This window comes from Hyaena hyaena, unplaced genomic scaffold (assembly GCF_003009895.1).
Source record: "Hyaena hyaena isolate Hyena2069 unplaced genomic scaffold, ASM300989v1 scaffold_636, whole genome shotgun sequence".
Taxonomy (NCBI): Eukaryota; Metazoa; Chordata; class Mammalia; order Carnivora; family Hyaenidae; genus Hyaena; species Hyaena hyaena.
Window position 1 is genome coordinate 104978 of NW_024081268.1, and position 20035 is coordinate 125012.

General features: G+C 38.6%; 1 protein-coding gene across 1 annotated transcript in view; it reads left to right on the forward strand.

Annotated features, from left to right (window-relative positions):
* Positions 1-385: 385 nt before the first annotated feature.
* The window catches only part of LOC120219639 (phospholipid scramblase 1-like), a 33425-nt gene continuing 13775 nt past the window's right edge, over positions 386-20035 (forward strand). Inside the window, exons 1-5 of the mRNA XM_039216485.1 lie at positions 386-658; positions 5249-5274; positions 8449-8529; positions 13130-13458; positions 15055-15097. Of these exons, the coding sequence (XP_039072416.1) occupies positions 5262-5274; positions 8449-8529; positions 13130-13458; positions 15055-15097 (466 nt within the window). The 5' untranslated portion in view covers positions 386-658; positions 5249-5261. The remainder of the gene's footprint in view (positions 659-5248; positions 5275-8448; positions 8530-13129; positions 13459-15054; positions 15098-20035) is intronic.

Below are 20035 nucleotides of genomic sequence, written 5' to 3' on the forward strand. Positions count from 1 at the left end.
TTGTCGGTGTGATTGTTAAAAGTTGTTAACCGCGTTTGATGGAGAGAGAGGAGGGGGGACGGAAGAGGGAAGAAGAGAGAGGGAGAGAATGAGAGGCAAATTGGGAGAGAGAGAAAGAGAGCTACAGAGAAAAAGCACCGTGAAGACAACCAGCTTGACCCGTCCTCGTTTGTACTCTGAACCACCACTGCTCACGAGCTTTGAAAGTAACAGAAATCTAAGGGATGGAGATTAAGAGCAGAGAAACGGAAGTTCCCTACAGTTTGGCGCCCAGGACACCACCCGGACGGCAGCCACTCCCCCCGTTCAGGACTTTCCGAGTCCGAGCTGGCGTCGGTCTCCCAGTTAGGTTTTGGTTGCTAGAGCTACGGAACTGACTTTGGAATCTCTACCCAGAGCAAGGAAGGGGGCGGGGCCCGCAAGTCTCACGCCCTCAGGCGGCTACACTGGCTCACCGGCAGGGGGAGGAGCCCTTTTGTGTACCTAGCGTCTGAAAACGAAACCGGGAAGGATCCTGTGCCTCGGAGGTCCGTTCCAACCAGCGCTGGAGCACCTGCAGCCACAGGTGGGCCGGTGACTTTCTCGTCCCCCTGCCGCGCGCGCACCTGGCGCGGGACTTGAGCGGGTTCTCGGGACCAGTCGGCTGTGTTTGTGCCGGGTGAGTGAGTGGGGACGGGGGCAGGGGGGCTGGTCCCGGAGGCCCGGGGGAAGGGAACCCCGGAAGGGAAGCGGCGACCCGCGAGGGGGTCCAGTTGGCCCAGCGGTACCCCAGGCCCGACCCGGCACCAGTGGTAAGGTGTCTCTTCCCTGAAAGCGCCTTGCAGGCTCAGCGGCCCTTTACTACCGTACACCTCTGGCCGCGCTGAAGAACCCGGCAGGAACCAGGACCCTGGGTATCCGCTAGCATACTGGACCAAATACAAGAGATGATTAGTAGGGCCTCTTAGCCGTCGCGTAACAGGATGTATTAATTAGGGGTATGGCTGAACCCCAAAACTGTGCCAGCCACTCTGGAACACCAGACGAATTGGAAAGATAGACGTGGTGTATAGCTTAGAGGTTAAGACCATTAGCTCCGGTAAGACCATTAGCTCCGGAGTCCACCTGCCTGATTTGAATCCTACCTCTACTACTTAATTGCTGTGGACTCTGAACCAGTTTCTTCATCCTTGTACTTTCCTTGCCTCATCTCTGAAATTGTGCAGTGATCAAACAAGGGTTGCAAGCGTTACGGTATGGCATGTAGTCGTGTAAAGCCGTGGGAGGTGTGTCTAGCTGCAGAAAGTACTCGATAAAGTTAGCTTTTATTATTTTTGATATTTGACAAAATCCTTGCTTCTCTAAACTCATTAATCTGGTTCCCACGTGGTTTTATTTGTAAGGTTATGACTGTAAATCCTGTAATGGCCACCTCCCAGTTCCAGAAACAGGCGGATATTGTTTTTCCTTGTTGAGCAATTTGAGAAATCGGGTTTATTCATCTTTCCCTTATTCTTGAACTTTCTTAATAGCAGAACTGTCCTGGCCAGTAGGATAACTGGGGCTCTGAACACTGAACAAACGCAAGGAATGAAAATTAAATGGAAAGGGAAATGAGTGGATTTCTGCAGTGGATTGAAAAGTGGCATGTAAAATAAGTGGTTTGGTCAGAGATTAAGCAGCCTTCACATTAGTAAGGGAGCTGTTCTTTACGATCAAAAGGAGTGAAATAATACTGTACACATATTAAGTCAACAAGCACCAGTTAAGTGCCTTGTCCTGGACAATACAGGCCATATTCTGGTCTTTGAGAGCATAGAATGCAGGTACAGAGACATTAAATGGGTACGACTGCCCCCCATATATCTCTCTATTCTCATGTCTGATCTCTTTTTTTTTTTTTTTCTATAATCCACAAATGTTTCATTTCCTTGAATGAGTCAGCCTCCCTCTAGCCACAGGACATGTACAGTTCTCTCTGTCTATAATGCCTAACTACCCCTCCCAACCCCCACCCCATGGCCTGGTTGATTTTAGACTTCTTTGGGCTCTCAGATTCAAAGGAAGTTAGGGATAGAGATTTCTGTCATTGTCTTTAGAACAGTAACACTTTCCTAAAATAATTCAGAACATATGTCCACCTCTTGGGACTCAGAAAAATGTTAAGTGGTTAGTTCTTAATTAAGAAGTAAATGTAGGGGAACCTGGGTGGCTCAGTCGGTTGAGCTTCCGGCTTCGGCTCAGGTCATGACCTCACGGTTCCTGGCTTCGAGCCCCGTGTTGGGCTCTGTGCTGACAGCTCAGAGCCAGGAGCCTGCTTCCAGATCCGTCTCCCTCTCTCTCTCTGCCCCTCCCCCACTCATGCTCTGTTTTTCTTTGTCTCAATAATAAATAAACATAAAAATTTTTTTAAAAAAGAAGTAAATGTAGATAAATAATCCAAATATAGTTTATGCCTAGTTGATAGGCATAGTGGTCTTAGGATCTTCCTAAATTAGGGATGTTTCCCTTGGGTTCCAGATTTTACATTAGTATTTTTTTTGAAAGCAGTAAGATAGAAATTTCAGGACCCCAAGATATGGGTCCAGAATGTCACTGTCATGTGATTGTGGAACCATGACTGATGTCACCAGCATCATTTCTCCTTTTGCCTGACCAAAGAGGTTTATAATTTTCAAATAGCCCAAAACAGCAATGGGTGTTGATAAGGGAAACAAAGGCAAGAAAAATGTAGTTAAATTAAATCCCCTTCCAGCTTGCAGCCCTGTGATAATACCAGAGACCTGTAGAGCATGTGACATTCCTCAAGGAGTTTATGGCTGCCTTAAGGCCTTAATGTTTACATTCTATTGAAAACTAGAAGCAACTTTATCTTGACAATAGCTAAATCTTCAAGTTCCTATAAGACCCTAATTCCAGCATACAGAAATTTCTTAGAAACTCACTATCTCTATATCCTCTCCTCCACAAACCTTCAAGTATATCATCAGTCACTCCTCACAATCCCATGCAGCTCTTTCTGCTCACAGGTCCTGGCCCTGTGCATTAATAAAATCACATTTTTGCACCAAAGTTGTCTCAGGAATTCTTTCTTAGCCATTTGCTTACAAACCCTACTTCAAATTTCTTCAGGTCTGACATGGTGTCTAATAGAATAATTTTACCAGAAATATACTTACATGTATATAGTGTATGATATGCTAATCTCAGAAACTCTCATTTAACAGAGTTAGGTAGAAGTGTATAGTAATCAGATTATAATTTGCAGTTATATATTTGTCTTGAAGTTATTAAGATTCCAGTGGTACAGGGGCACCTGGGTGGCTCAAGGGTTCATCATGTCACAGTCTGAGTTTGAGCCCAGTGTCGGGCTCTGTGCTGACAGCTAGCTCAGAGCCTGGAGCCTGTTTTGGATTCTGTATCTCCTTCTCTCTGACCCTCCCCTGCTCATGCTGTCTCTCTCTCTCTCAGAAATAAAGAAAAACATTAAAACAAAATTTAAAAAAATAGCAAACAAGTGTGGACAGGGTGACATGGTGTTATCTTTATTCCACAAGTGCTTTATTCTACCTGGCACACATACAGGTCCAACTGCCACTTAACATTTTGTACCACAACTTATGACATGCCATTTTTCGTGCTTGAGATATTATATAATTGCAAAAATTCTAAGACCTACAGCAAAGTGAGGACCCAGATTATGTTCTGCAGTAGTTTTACCATTAGGGATTTATTCTCACACATGTGCCATTTAAGACTCCAAATAATGTAACCAAAATGGAAAGAAAAGAGCAAGTAGGAACAAATAAGCTCTTCTTTAGAGTCTGTTTAGTTTCCCTTCCTTGGATCTCTGGGCAAGAGGTTTTGCCTTAAGGGTTAATTGTAATTAACAGGCATTAAGGGGGTTGGGATTTAAAGTGGAGAGATCGGGAAAAGGGATCAAGGAACTGGAAGACAAAAGTGATGAGGAGGGAGCCTGAAGTAAGCTGACAGGCCAGCCCCCCCACCCCCCACTCCGACCAAGGGATTTGTGGGATATTCCTCAGGCACTCCTGGCTGCCCAAGAACAGAAGAAAGGGGAAAACAAATGGTTAACTGATAGTGAGCAAATCGAAGGACTGGAGTCTCCATCTATTCACAAATATCTTTACAAATATCAATAGCCTAATCTCCTTAGTGACTTGGGAAACAAAGGGAGAAGGAAATGGCAGATAGACCTAAATGTTCTTACAATCTGCAGCCCATTGACAAATACTTGAGGCTGGTTGAGTAAAATGTTTCTCCAGGAACCCCCTACTGTCTTAATGCTAATGTTTTGCTAAAGGGAAAACAACCTTTGCTTGACTACTGCTAGGCCTTCAGTATCCTGGGAATAATTTTGAAAATATGAAAATCTCACTGGAAACTTCCCCTGGACATTAACCCATCCAACTCCGTAGTTCATAACCAGTCTCCTCAAGGTCTCGGGCAGCTCTTCCAGCCCATGGGTTCTGTCCCCGTGCTTTAATAAAATCGCTTTTTTGCACCAAAGACATCTCCAAGAATTCTTTCTTGGCCGTCAGCTCTGGACCTTACGAACCCCAGTGTCACCCCAAAAACCTCATAAGTACTGAGTACAATGTCTTTTGGGGTTTTTAAATTATTCTTCTCTATAGAAATAACCTAACAAAGTTTTGGTTGGATTGTCATGGTGCTACCACTATGACAACAACCCCAGAGAGTGGGTTTTCTGGCTAAAAGTATATCTTGTAACATAATAAACAGTCAGGGCTTTTCAGATTTGCTGTTCAAGATGGGCAGAACTTATCCATAGAATATGAAATACAGAGATATTTTCAGTAGTGTGATCTGATAGCTAACGCATTTGTCTGTCCAGGTGAACCATGCCTAGAGTCCAGCCTCCTTTGTGTAAGCTGGAAGGTTCCAGTTTTTGACTTGGTTACAATGTGGGGTCTTGGGCTCACAGCATTTTCTCTCGGCCTTCTACCTTATAGGACCTTCTCCCCTCAAAGGTTTGTGGGAAATGTCCACCATCCTGGGGTGACTCACAACTTCTTTTTTTTTTTCACAACTTCTTAAGTCATGCCCAGAACCACATCAACAGGGGATGGGATCAAGACCAAAGGGTGTAAATAAACCAGATTCTGGTAGACTAGATGAATAGAGGAATATCCTATGTGTGTGTATGGTTTCATGGTGTCTTGTTGCAACAGTCATATTTAACCTATAAATTTGTAGCCGAGTAATATCATGTCTTTTTTTTTTTCAGGACTCTTTAAATCATGGAAAAACAAAGTAAGTAATTTAAGTGTTGACTTCTTTTATGATGTTAAAACTGTTGTTAATGTGTTCTTATATAATTTTTTATACAGTTTCTGAAAGGATATAATTTACTTGGCTTATTTATGCTCCAGAAACCAAAATCTAGGTCATTTTTTTTTACTGTAGAGACAATGTACACATATATCCACTACTGCTAACTTTTCCTGTAAAAATAAAACCTTAAATAAACCTAAGGAATTTTAGTCTTAGTGGGAAATATGTTATATAATTTATACTGTATTCCATTTAGGTTAGATGTCCCCTTTTTGTGTGAATTTTATATACATAAACCTCATTCAACTCATGTTAAATTAACAGATAATAAACTTAGTATGTCAGCCCATTGCAATAAAATCTTTGGATATATCCCTGCTATATATTTCATCACATATACACATGAGCAGGTTTAAATAAATACCAATGATTATGTTCTGGCTTTTTGCCTATCAAGAAAATTCTAAATAAGATGGGTATCAACCAAGCATATAATAAAAGTTTTTTTTTTAAATCTAAAGTTCTGAAGAGAAAAGCAATGCATATGGGGGAAATATGAAAAAAATCCTGTTTTATGAGAAGATTCATAGTACCTGTTTACTTTTGTTTACATACCGAAGAGATGTTTATCTCTCACCACAATGTCAGCCTTACTAGATGTATTAGATACTCTTTAGGACTAGAAACCTCAGCTTTCCTTCATGAAGCTTCAAGATCTCTCTCTTTTTTTTTTTTTATTTTTGAAGGTTCATGATCTCTTAATGTTTGCTATATGAATTTAATTTTACTTACAAACTCAAGGCTTTTTAAATGTAAATTGATGCAGTATTACACTGTTTATATTGGCTACAAGCATTAGGATGCTTCAGATCACCATAGAAAGATTCTTTTGGCCACAGTCATAGTCACCTTTTAACTCTTCATCTTCATATAGATAATTGTGTGTATGTGCATAAATAGGAATAAAATGTATATATGTATATAAATACATTTAGAAGTAAAAATTATCATTTTGTTTGTTAATGTGATAGTCCAATGGTATCTATAAATTAAGTTTCATTTCACAAATGCAGAAATCCATTTTTTTTTAATGTTTGTTTATTTTTGAGAGAGAAAGAGACAGAGCATGAGCAGGGGAGGGGCAGAGAAAAAGGGAAACAGAATCTAAAGCAGGCTCCAGGCTCTGACCTGTCAGCACAGAGCCCAATGCGCAGCTTGAACTCACAAACCGCAAGATCTTGACCTGAGCCAAAGTCAGAAGCCCAACCAACCGAGCTACCCAGATGCCCTTGCAGAAATCCATTCATAATTCATATGATCTTTGGCCTCTTTGACCACTTGCCTATTTGTTTATTTTCCCTTTGTATGAATTCCTGCTGAAATTCCTAAAACCAGGATTAGCACTCTGGAACCGAAACCCCAGAGATTATGAGCCTCTAATTTCTTGACTTTGTCAGCTCCTAGATATGTGTATGTATTTATTGTTGTTCAAACAACGGTACCTAGAGGTGCCAAGATGTGACATGTCATTTAAGAGTAAGTATGTTAGTCAGACTTGCAGTTTTTTTCTTGATCTGTTAAGTGTGATCTGGTTGTTTCCAGCTCACGTTGGGAGTGGTGGCTTTTGGCAAAGACTTGAGAGCTAGAGAACGAGGAGCTAGGCCATTTTCATGAAGCCAACAAACAAGGGATTGGTTGGGATGGAATGACTTGTGGTATTTCAGAGATCTGTGATCATTCAGGGTATGTTGTAGTAACTGTTCATGAAGAAACCCTTAGGAAAGTAGAAAATTCTCTTTTACTGGAATATGCACCATCTCCATAGACTCCATTCTGCAGAAGTTATCATAGTCATTTGGATGAAGGGTGGCTCACAATCCAGTTTTCCCACTGAAACCAAATGAGTCGAGTAGTCTCTGAAGGCCTATGATACAGAAGTATGTAGAAAATGTATCAGACTGGAAGTTTGACTAACTTTTTCTTCTGTATTGATGCCATGTCCTCATCATTCCATAAGAAACTATTTTGAATTTATAGTTAAGAAGCTATAATGAAACAGGAATACATGGTACAAACGTAGTATCCTCTAGACCTTAAGTTCTGTGAAAAGCCAGGATAGCCTCAGAGCTAACATCAGAGGCAATACAGGAGATGGTCAACAAATATTTATTGTCTGGCTGGGATGGCTGCTAAATGAGTGACTAGAAAACAGAAATATGAAAAACTAGGAGGTTCAACCACTTGTACATATATCAAGAATATTCAACAAAGTTTAATGTGTTAGTTTATTGTAATTCAGTCAGTTATGATTTTGTTGGTCAAAATCAGTTACATATTAGGAATTTCCTATGGTTCAACCTTATTGGTTAATTGCAGAGTAAGCATAAAAAGGATACTCAATACTGAAATATATGCACTATTTTAAATATTTTAAAAATGATTCTTTGGGACCCCTGGATGGCTCAGTCAGTTAAGCATCCAGCTCTTGATTTCAACTCAGGTGATGATCTCATAGTTGTGAGATCGAGTCCCCCATGTTGGGGTCTGGGCTGGGCATTATGCCTGCTTAATATTCTTGGTTTCCCTCTCCTTCTGTCCCTCCCTTGTTTGCACACATGCACATGCACTCTTCCTCTGTCTCAAAGATAAAAGGAAAAAAGATAATTCTTACAGCAGTAACTGTAGATATCTTTAAAATCATCATTATCTTTCCATCACCATCCCTCTATCCAATTAGTTTAATTTTTCTCTCTCTTTCTTCACAGTCTGTATGTGGTTTTAAAATACTTTTTCCCCCTAATACCAACATAGAATTAGATATTAACACCTGAAACACTTCCAAATATGGAACATTCATCAAGCATATTTGAAAGCTAGAAGTTCAGCCATAGTAACTCAGCTGTCTCATCTTATGCAAAAAGCAATTTGTTTGAAACTGATTCTACTGCAAATTAAGTCTGATAACAAGCAACTTTTGTTAAGTGAAGAATTAACTATTTTATATAGATAAATATAAATGAAATCATATAATAAAAAGATCATATAAATGAAAATTATCTAAGGACAATGTATTTTTCTTTCTAATATATGTATCTTTTTTCTAATATATATTTTATTAAAGCAAATATATGTTTATCTCTCCCTGAATTGCAGATAGACAAATGAATGCTCCTTACCCAGGAACAAATTTACCACCTGAATATCTCCCTCAATATCCTTCAGCAGCACTCCAAGGTAAAACATTTGTCTAAGAATAAAACCAAAATTATTCAATTACTGATATTCCCTAAAGGGTGTATGTATGGGTGTATGTATGTGTCTGCCTCTGTATATTTTAGTAGTGTCTTTTATTAAAAGTATAATAATGAAATTGGCAGCCTGCTTCTTGGTTTTTTTGTTTGACTGTATATTATCATAAATAATGTAATGATATTATGCTATAATTTTTACTTACACAGAATAGTAAAGATGTAGAGTTAACAAAAACAGTAGTCTGTTTACATTTAGCAAATAATGTTTGCACAAAAATACACATTTGAAGTAAAAGATTTAATTGATTCTTCATCTGTTCTGAAAATTGTCATCACATAATCACATTTAGATTTATCCCTGGGTGTTTTTGAGTCCTATATTAGCTGAGGGTAAGAGGTGACCACTTAAAACTGGAAGCTGTAAGTAATAAAACTGTAGCTGCCTGGGGATAATTCTCATTTTCACTTTGTAACATATATGAAAGCTTTGCTTTTGTATACATGCTAAATCCTGCCTTGCATCTAAGAAAAGTAATTGAGGCGTATTACTAAGTGCTAGTGTGTAAATTTTCCCCTTTGAACCAATGAATGAAAGACTTTAGAGATTTTCATTTAGACAAATGTAGTTATCAAAATTACTAGAACTTTACTACATGGCAAAATTTCTGGAGCACCCAGATTTGCAAGTAGTCAGACTCCCATCTTGAGAGACCACCTTGCAGATTTAGGATCAAAAGGAATCAGGTTTGGGCAAAAGGGTGTATCCGTTTTGTATTTTACTCTGAATAAATCTGATTGGAAACTGAATGGCCAGTCTAATTGTCTAGCCAAGAAACTTCCCAGCAGTGCCTGGATCTCATCCAGATGTTTGCAGTTAGAGGAATCTGAGCTAGAAGATCTCTAAGGTGATATTTCTCTAGAGTGCCTGCCCTGAAGTACTTAGTGGAAGAGTTAAAAAATACTGTACCAGGGCACTATCCCAGGATAATTTAAGCAGAAGTTCCATTAGAGAGACCCAGGGATTGGTAAGAACCGCTGCCCTAAATTCTTATATGGTAGTTGTTTGATGAATTATTAGCATGCTGGAATATTGATCCAAGACACCTGCACAGTGGTTAAATCTATCCCACAGCTAGTTAAAACTAAGTGATACATAATTAAATTCAGTTATAAACAGACTTGAGAGTTTGTGAGAAAAATAGTTTATTTCTCAAGTCCAGGGCCATATGTAGTGCAGATCTTAATATGACAATGATGCTAACAATAATGATAGTTTTTATTTTTTTAAATGTTTGTTTATTTTTGAGAGAGAGAGACAGAATGTGAGTAGGGGAGGGGCAGAGAGAGAGAGGGAGACAAAATACTCCAAAGCAGTCTCCAGGCTCCATCAGCACAGAGCACGTGGGGCTCGAACCCGCAAGCCATGAGATCATGACCTGAGCCAAAGTCAGATGCTTAACCAACTGAGCCACCCAGACGCCCCTAACAATAGTGACAGTTTAAGAATGAGAGCATACTGTGCATAATGTGAATTAACTCACTTAATTCTCATCCTCTGAGTTAAATACACAGTATGCAAGTGGGAAAAAGGCATAGAGAGGCTGTATCAGGCTTCAGGTTCTGGCTTCTGCACTTAATGGTTGTGTGGTGGTTCATAAAACTCACTACCTTCAAGCCTCAGTTGTTAGCTATAAAATAGGCATAATATTTTCTCATTCAGGTTTGCCTGGAGATTAAATGAGAGTATATATAAAGTACCTAGTACAGTGATTTGCAAATAATGAGGGATAAATATTTGCGATTCTACTAATAATCTGTTAGATTAGTTAGACTTTATACAAATGAAAACATCCAAATTTCAGGTAATTCTATAAATTTAATCCACTGATTTGGGAAATAGTCAACTATCCTCTCCCCAAGGGTGCAATGATTAAAATAATGCTAATAATGTCACCTGTGAACTCACATATCATCATCCTTGGCTTGCCTGTGATCAGATCTTTGCACTGTAGCAAGTGATCTTTAAAAATGCCTATCTGTTTATATTACAGACTGTATTCAATGTGTACATCATTGGCTTTTCATTGCTTTTAGGATAAAAGCCGAAAGGCTTAATTTGATTCACCAGACTGGAGAGCCTCCCCTGTCTTCTCTTTAACTATCCCTTAAGCCTGGCTCTCTGCTATTCAAGTCAACTTGCCTTTTTACAGATTATTAGGAATGCTGTATGTATTACTATCCCAGGGCTTGCCTGTGAAACATTTTTCCCCATGCCCCTGGTCTACTCAACCAGAGAAACCCTTATGTTTCTCTCTGCCTCAAACATGCCAAATTCATTCCTGAAATCAGGGATTTTTTTAATTTGTTTTTCTTTCCTCCTACAAAATTTCTCACCAGCTCTTTACACAAAGCTTTTCCTTATTTGTATTTTAGATCTCAACAGAATTATTTTTTCTATCTAAAGTACCTAGAGTTGGGACACCTGGGTGACTCAGGCGGTTAAGCATCTGACTTCAGTTCAGGTCATGATCTCACAAAAATTCCTTGAGTTTGAGCCCCATGTCCGGCTCTGTGCTGACAGCTCAGAGCCTGGAGCCTGCTTCAGATTCTGTGTCATCCACCCCATTCATGCTCTGTCTCTCAAAAATAAATAAATATGGAAAAAATAAAGTACCTAGTTGATACCTTTCCCTCTCCACCATGCATTTTCTCTATGAGTTCAATCTGAAATCTTTTTAAAAAAATTTATTTCCTCTCTCTGAAAAGTTGCCTGTAAACTCCCAGAGGGCAGATTGCCATGCTGAGAACTGAATCCTCAGATTCTAGAACAGAGCTACCCACATTGTAGAACATCTGTAAATATTTTTGTGTGAGAGAATGAATTATAAAAACTATTTTTAATGTTTATTTATTTATTTTTTCTGAGAGAGGGAGACAGTGTGAGCAGGGGAGGGTCAGAGAGAGAGAGAGACACAGAATCTGAAACAAGCTCCAGGCTCTGAGCTAGCTGTCAGCACAGAGCCTGACGCAGGGCTCAAACCCACGAACCACGAGATCATGACCTGAGCTGAAGTCGGATGCTTAACTGACTGAGCCACCCAGGTGCCCCATAAAAACTATATTTAAAAGATACTAGTAGGAGGTTCAGTCTCCTAAGAAATCTTTTTTTTTTAATGTTTATTTATTTTTGAGAGACAGAGACAGAGCATGAGTGGAGGAGGAGCAGAGAGAGGAGACACAAAATTGAAGCAGGCTCCAGGCTCTGAGCTGTTAGCACAGAGCCTGACGCCAAGCTCGAACCCACGGTGAGAACATGACCTGAGCTGAAGTCTGACACTTAACTGACTGAGCCACCCAGGTGCCCCAGAAATCTTTTTAATAGTGTTTTTTGCCATCAGTATTCTTTTAAAAGCATTTATAAATTGTATAATCTAAGTATTAAATTTTATATAACCTGTCCTGTTAAAATATTATGGAACATATTCTTTTGAAATTATATTCCATTGCTATGGGATTACTACTTTGTAGAGTATTCTTATAACCTTATGAAGCTTCATTGTAATCACAAATTCACATAAAATATAGAGTGTACACTTAAGTAAATTTCTTCTTACCGTGTGCTTATTAAATACTCAAGGTGAGTTTGCCTGTTGTAACTTTTTACCTTCCTTGATTCTCCCAACTGTATTTTCCAGAGTGCAAAGGGTGGTAAATTATGAAATTTAAATTTGTAGCCTAACTATCAATAATGAACTTTTTTTTTTTTTTTTTAACACATAAAAGGTCTTACAATAGGAATGCACCATAGGGTAAAAGTTAAGGCAAATTTTTAACCCAGATAAGCATCTGGACAGTTCTGGAAGTAAGGACATGTCTTTACCTCTACACCAGGGTTTCTCAATAGCAGCATTCTCATATTTTCAGGTGGATAATTCTTTTCTTTTTCAGGATACTATTCTGGCAGTTTAGGAAATATTTAGCAGCTTCCCTGGCCTCTGTCTACCAGATGCCAGTATCACTCTTTGCTCCGGCTGTAACAGCCAAAAATGTTTCCACACCCTGCCAAAAATTCCCTGAGGGGGCAAAACCACCCTCAGTGCTGCACATAAAGGAGGTACCGTTTCTAATTATTCCAGAATTAATCATTTTTAATAGAGTGCTTTAGTTTTAGAAATGTGGACTCAAAGCCTTACTTTGGGCCTTTTACTCTTTCTTGCCAGCTCTCTTTTCTATTAAGGCATTCCGTAATCTTTATGTAGGTGACTCTAGATCATTGTTGATTTTCTGTCACTTTCTTAGGTTTCACATGTATTTGCAACTGAGTTTTGAACAGTGGGTAAGACTTGGGCCAACTCTGTTCACAGCCCCAAACCCTGTAAGAATAGATATGAAACCACAGATATTTTATTGAAAAATCACTGAAAGATAAAAACAGAGTTTAAGCTTCATAGAAACAAGATTTCTGAGCTGAAATTTCAGTTTATTGAGTTTTAGGAGTAATCGCAAAAGAGTTCATATTTCCAGTTTTCTGTGCAGCTACAAATTAAATTACTTCATTTTTTTTTTTTTTTTTTTAATTTTAGGACCTCCAGGATATACTGCCTACTCTGCCCCCCAGGTTGGCTATCCTGGCCCCCAGGTTGGCTACCCTGGCCCCCAGATTGGCTACCCTGGCCCCCAGGCTGGCTACCCTGGCCCCCAGGCTGGCTATCCTGGCCCTCAGGCTGGCTATCCTGGCCCCCAGGCTGGCTACTCAATTCCCCCAGCTGGTTATTCCGGTGCTGGCCCAGCAGACTTTCCTGTCCAACACCAGCCAGTATATAATCAGCCAGGTGGACGTGCAGGGGTACCGTGGATGCCAGCACCACCACCTCCATCAGGCTGTCCACCTGGATTGGAATATTTAAGTCAGGTAATTTCAAATCAATGAAACACTCATTTTATTTTTTTTAAATTTTTTTAAAATGTTTTATTTATTTCTAGGGGAGAGAGAGAGAGACAGCGCGAACAGGGGAGGGTCAGAGAGAGAGGGAGTCACAGACTGAAACAGGCTCCAGGCTCTGAGCTGGCAGTCAGCACAGAGCCCAACGCGGGGCTCGAACCCACGAACTCCGAGATCATGCATGACCTAAGCGAAAGTCGGACGCTTAACCGACTAAGCCACCCAGGCGCCCCTCATTTTATTTTTTAATAAGACTGTGCTTACAGTTTACTTAATGAAACTAACAAATGACTAATTCACAGAAGTCTTAAATGGTAAAACATTTTTCACTAACAAATTACTATAATTCTTCTAGATCAGGTTTACTTTTAAAACAATGTCTTAGGAAATTGTGTTTTCTATGATCTTGGATATAATCCATGGTAATGACCAATAGCAAACCTTTACTAACTACTGTTTTCTAGACTGTCCATAAGTGTAACATATGTATTAACTTATTTAATCCTTTTATAAACTTATAATATAGGCACTATTAATTGCCATCATTTTACAGAAGAGGAAACTGAGGTCCAGAGAAATATAATTTGCTCAGGATCAAAACACTAAGGAAGTGGGGATGACTTTTCACTACTGTAACCTTGGTTCTAGATTTCACTCTCTTTAATCCCAACACCAGATAACTTTCTAGGAGGTAGAAAGAAATATTAAACTAAATTTTGGGTTGAATGTCAACAGTGGTACCAAAAAAATTCCTATTTTGTATATAAATGATTCACGTTTTTATTATAATTAATGAAACTATTTTATGATGTTTTGTCCTTTGGAAGAACCAATTTTTTTAACACCATCAGTAAGGGAAAAAAAATACTGGATTATAATGTACTGCATGATACCATCCCAGCAATGTGAGGGTGAGTATTTGTTTAGTGTTAGAAATCTGGTAGGTAGAGTAGGAATATAAAATTCTATGTGTCGAATCTATAAACAAATATCCCCGTGGTCACCATCCAGTTTTCTGTAAATGAATCCTCTCCATACTAATTTAATTTTTCACAATGCACTTGGGTAGCAAGTACTGTAAGAACTCCTAGTAGGTCATACATTTTCCAAGAGATACCTTAAACAGATTTTTTTTTGTAAATAAGGCCTTACAAAATATATAGGGGTAGTTACTATCTGTTCCTAAGGATATCAGACACTTCAACTTTTTTTTTTGGTTTTGGAAAGCCCTTTAAATGAATAAAGTAGCTTAATATTTTTTAAGCCTTTTCAAGAAGGAACTTTAAAAAAAATTTTTTTTAGAGGGATTCCAGTGTGAGTCTATTCTATTTCACCTGAATTCACCCACATGAATAGTGAACACATTCAAGGTGCTTTCAGTTAAAGATACGTTAACTTTCATTTTATACTTATTTAGGTATAAAAGTTATATTATTAAATATTGATAAGTATTGATAAGTGATTATGTGAATTTCTTAAAATATAAAAACACTATTAATTTAGTTGCCATAAAAAACATGGAAATACACTGATAGCTCTTTTTTTTTTTTTTTTTTACTATAATAGATAGATCAGATACTGGTTCATCAGCAAGTTGAGCTTCTGGAAGGTATGTATTCATCATATTGATCATATTTCTAGAAAGAGGAGATGTTTATACAGACAAAGGCATATCAGCAACCATAAATGTAATGCTTTTACTGATATGGAACAGTTTAATCTGGTTATTTCAAATGTCTCTCTTCATGGTAACAAAATGATGACAACTATCAGTAGCTCATTTCTGGAAATTAGGAGTCAACTAGTAAAATACTATTACTCTGACAATCTGCCCTCATGATATAGACCGTAATTTAGAAGGAAATGAATCAAAACTTACTTTTACTCCCCCTTCTCTTCAGGCATCACTCCAGTGATTCTGTCATTTCACATGACTTTTATCACTTCAGCTGTTTTTTCCCCATCTGTGATGTTTTTGATATTGACATAGAGCCACATGCAGTAGTCAGTTACCATAGTACATTTCTAAAGCAAGTAAACTTCTTCAATTTGGATGGGTATATTGGAAAATTGTGTTTCTGCTCACAACATCTATTGGGAGTTCATACAAACCCTGTAAGACCCTTGTTCTACGGGCTGTGGATTACCACATTGGGGGCATGGCTTCTGTTGGAGTGTTAGAGGATGCTGGCCAGCAGGCCCGGAGGCTTGGCTTCTCACAACAGCACTCCTGCTCCCGTGAATGGGGCCTAACCTCAATAAATATCTCCTTGCATACAGCACTCCTGAGATGCAAGGTAAACTTAAGAAGCTGATAGAAGTTTTGGGACTCTTGCCTAGGGAGAGAACTAGATGGATTCATGAACCATAGTCTGTGTCTTCTATATATAAAGAGTCTAATGAATACTCAGATAGTTTTTAGAATACATGTGTTAAGTCCTTCTTCACCTCTCTGCAAAGTCCCTTTCTGCTGGTAGAAATATAGCATGAATTGTAAGAGCAGAGGAATAGATTTGGTTAGAATATACAGTTGTTGCCTATTTTATTTAAAATGCTTAAAAGACACATTGTTAGATATTTATAATATTCTTGTCTTGTTAGTTTGTTTATACCAAGTTTTCTCTGGAAAGGAGTTCTTTGTTTGATAATTTGTACTCTGAATTTTTTTGTTTTCATGTTTAAAAATTTTTTTAAAATGTTTATTTACTTTTGAGGGGGGGGAGGGCACATGAGCAGAGGAGGGACAGAGAGGAGTCACAGAATTAGAAGCAGGCTCCAGGCTCTGAGCTGTCAGCACAGAGCTGGACATGGGCTCGAACTAATGAACCGTGAGATCATGAGCTGAGCTGAAGTGAACCACCCAGGTGCCCCAATTTAATGTTTTATTTTAAGAAATTTATTTTTGAGGTTATAGCATCAAACTAGAACAAAACAGATACTGTACATTATTTAGCACTCCATTTATAGTTTTAAATGTATTAGTATTATATATATATTTGTGGGATATGTATTTAATCATGAAATGTAAATAAAGCAGGGACCAAATTTAGTAGTTATTAATTCTTCAGTGTTTTAAAAGATATGTCTTTAATTGTCTTGTTTTCTTCTTGTTTCAGTGAAAGTGCATAGTGTAGGGGCACCTGGGTGGCTTAGTCGGTTAAGGGTCTGACTTTAGCTTAGGTCATGATCTCGTGGTTTGTGGCTTCGAGCCCCACGTCGGGCTCTGTGCTGACAGCCAGCTCAGAGCCTGGAGCCTGTTTCAGAGTCTGTGACTCCCTCTCTCTCTAACCCTCCCCTGCTCATGCTGTCTCTCTTTCTCTCTCTCTCTCCTAGAAATAAATAAAACATAAAAAAAAAAGTGCATAGCGTAATATTATGACAGTATAAAGAGGTAAAAATTAGGAACCCCTGAGTGGTTCAGTCCATTAAGCATCAGACTCTTGATCTCTGCTCATGTCATGATCTCACAGTTCCTGAGTTCAGGCCCCACATTGGGTTTTGCACTGACAGTTCAGAGCCTGCTTGGAATTCTCTCCTCTCTCTGCCCCTCCCCAACTCTTGCATGCACACACCCTCTCTCTCTCTCAAAAATAAAACATTTAAGAGTGAGAGATGAAGATTATCCAGTTTATTTTTACCATCTAAGTCTATGATAGGCACTTAAATAGTTCTCAGTGCAGACCTTTATAAACAATAATGATAGCCATAGATTTCTTTTGTTTTATTCTTATTTTTTAAGTAACTTAGAAATTGTGTAAACCCCTTGATCTCATTTTAGAGATAAACAAGATGAAGAATTTTGAGATTAAGCTACTTAATAAGACACTTAGTTAATAGAATTCCATGTTCTTAATCAGTTTAATTTTTTTTCTCACAAAACATTTGACTGGCCGGTCAAGGGGATTCTTACAGATGAAGAGTGCAGAGCCTGTCAGAGCCAAGCAAAGGCACTTACGGGAGGTCATGATGATAGAATTTATGACATCTCTGACTAAAAGTCTGTCCGCTCAGATATTAGACAGTGGCTTTTGTCTCTGTCTGTACCTTTAATCATTATTTTGGTGGCTTCTGACATCCTATGACCCAATAAGAACTATAGACAAGTAAAACCATTCATTGCTCCTTCCTGGCTTTAAGCAAGGAGAGGTTTGTAATGTGTGATTCAGTATGGGAAGCCTATTGATAAGATACCACTTGAGCATCAACATCTAGCATACCTGTGTTTCCCTGTGTAGAGATTAGCCCCCTCTGAAGTATAGAGCCTACTTAGGCTGCCAGTGGTCTAGATATCCTGTGAGTTGCAGCCTTTTGGTTGCCAAGCACGTATTCGCCTTGTCTAATATTCATCTCCCACTTGTAAACAACTAACTACTGCTGAGCTAAACAAGGGTGCTCTAGGCCCAATGTGATGCTCTTATTTACCTCCATTTTCTCACTCTCCCTTCTCACATGTGTGCTTTAAGAGTAAGCCCTCTCTATAAATGTCTATGCACCAAATTCAGGAGCACCCAAATATATAAAATAATCACAAACATAAGCAATCTTATTGACAAGAATGTGCTAACTGAAGGGGACTTTAATACTTGACTTACAGCAATGGATAGATCAACTAGACAGAAAATCACTAAAGAAACAATGGACCTGAACAGCACATTACACCAGATGGACCAGACAGAAATATTTAGAATTCTACATCCTGAAGCTATGGAATTCACTTTCTTCTCGAGTGCACATGGAACATTCTCTAAGATATATCACATACTGGGTCACAAAGCAGCCTTCAATAAATATTAAAAAAATGAGCTCATACCTTGCACACTTTCAGATCACAATGCTATAAAACTTGAAATCAACCACAGGAAAAAGACTGGAAAACCTCCAAAAATATGGAGGTTAAAGGATGATTGGGTCAACCAGGCAATTAGAGAGGAAATTAGAAAATATATGGAAACAAATGAAAATTAAAATACAACAATCCAAACTCTTTGGCATGCATTAAAGGCAGTCCTAAGAGGAAAATATATGGCAGTCCAGGCCTATCTCAAGAAACTAGAGAAAGCACAAATACAAAATCGAACAGTGCACCTAAAGGAACTAGAAGCAGAGCAGCAAGAACACCCCAAACCTAGCAGAAGAAGAGAAATAAAGATCAGGGCAGAAATAAACAATATAGAATCCAAGAAAACAGTGAACACATCAATGAAATCAAGAGTTGGTTATTTGAAAAAATAAACAAAATTTATAAACCACTAGCCAGGCTTCTCAAAAAGAAAAGAGAGAGTACCCAAATAGACAAAATCATGAGTGAAAATGGATTTCTTACAACCAATCCCTCAGAAAAACAAGCAATTATCAGGGAATACTATGCAAAATCATATGCCAAAATTGGGACAACCTAGAAGAAATGAACAAAGTCCTAAACACACACACACACTACCTAAACTCAAAGGGGAAGAGCTAGAAAATCTGAAAAGACCCATAACTAGTGAAGAAGTTGAATCAGTTATCAAAAATCTCCCAACAAATAAGAGCCCTGGGCCAGAGGGCTTCCCTGGGGAATTCTACCAAACATTAAAATCAGAGTTATTACTCATTCTTCTCAAGCTGTTCCAAAAGATAGAAATGGAAGGAAAACTTCCAGACTCATTCTATGAAGCCAGCATCACTTTGATTTCCAAGCCAGGGACCCAGCAAAAAAAGAGAAATACAAGCCAATATCTGATGAATACGGATGCAAAAATCTTCAACAAGATACTAGCAAATCGAATTCAACAGCATATAAAAAGAATTATCCACCATGAGCAAGTGGGATTCATTCCTGGGTTGCAGGGATGGTTCAATGTTCGCAATCAATCAGTGTGATACATCACATTAACAAAAGAAAAGATAAGAACCATATGATCCTGTCAATAGATCCAGAAAAAGCGTTTTACAACATACGGCATGCTTTCTTAATAAAAACCCTCGAGAAAATCGGGATAGAAGGAACTTACTTAAACATCATAAAAGCCATTTATGAACAGCCCACACTAATGTCATCCTTAATGGGGAAAAACTGAGAGCTTTCCCCACTGAGATGAGGAACACAACAGGGATGTCCACTTTCACCACTGTTGTTTAACAGTACTGGAAGTCCTAGCATCATTAATCAGACAACAAAAGGAAATAAAAGGCATCAGAATTGGCAAAGAAGAAGTCAAACTTTCACTTCTCACACATGACATGATACTCGACGTGGAAAACCTGACAGACTCCACCATAAGCCTACTAGAACTCATCCATGAATTCAGCAAAGTTGCAGGGTACAAAATCAATGTACAGAAATTGGTTGCATTTTTATACACCAATAATGAAGCAACAGAAAGAGAAATCAAGAAACTGATGCCATTCACAATTGCACAAAAATCATAAAATACCTAGGAATTAACCTAACCAAAGATACAGGAGATCTGTATGATGAAAACTATAGAAAACTTATGAAGGAAATTGAAGAAGACACAAAGATATGGAAAAACATTCCATGCTCATGGGTCAGAAGAAGAATTAT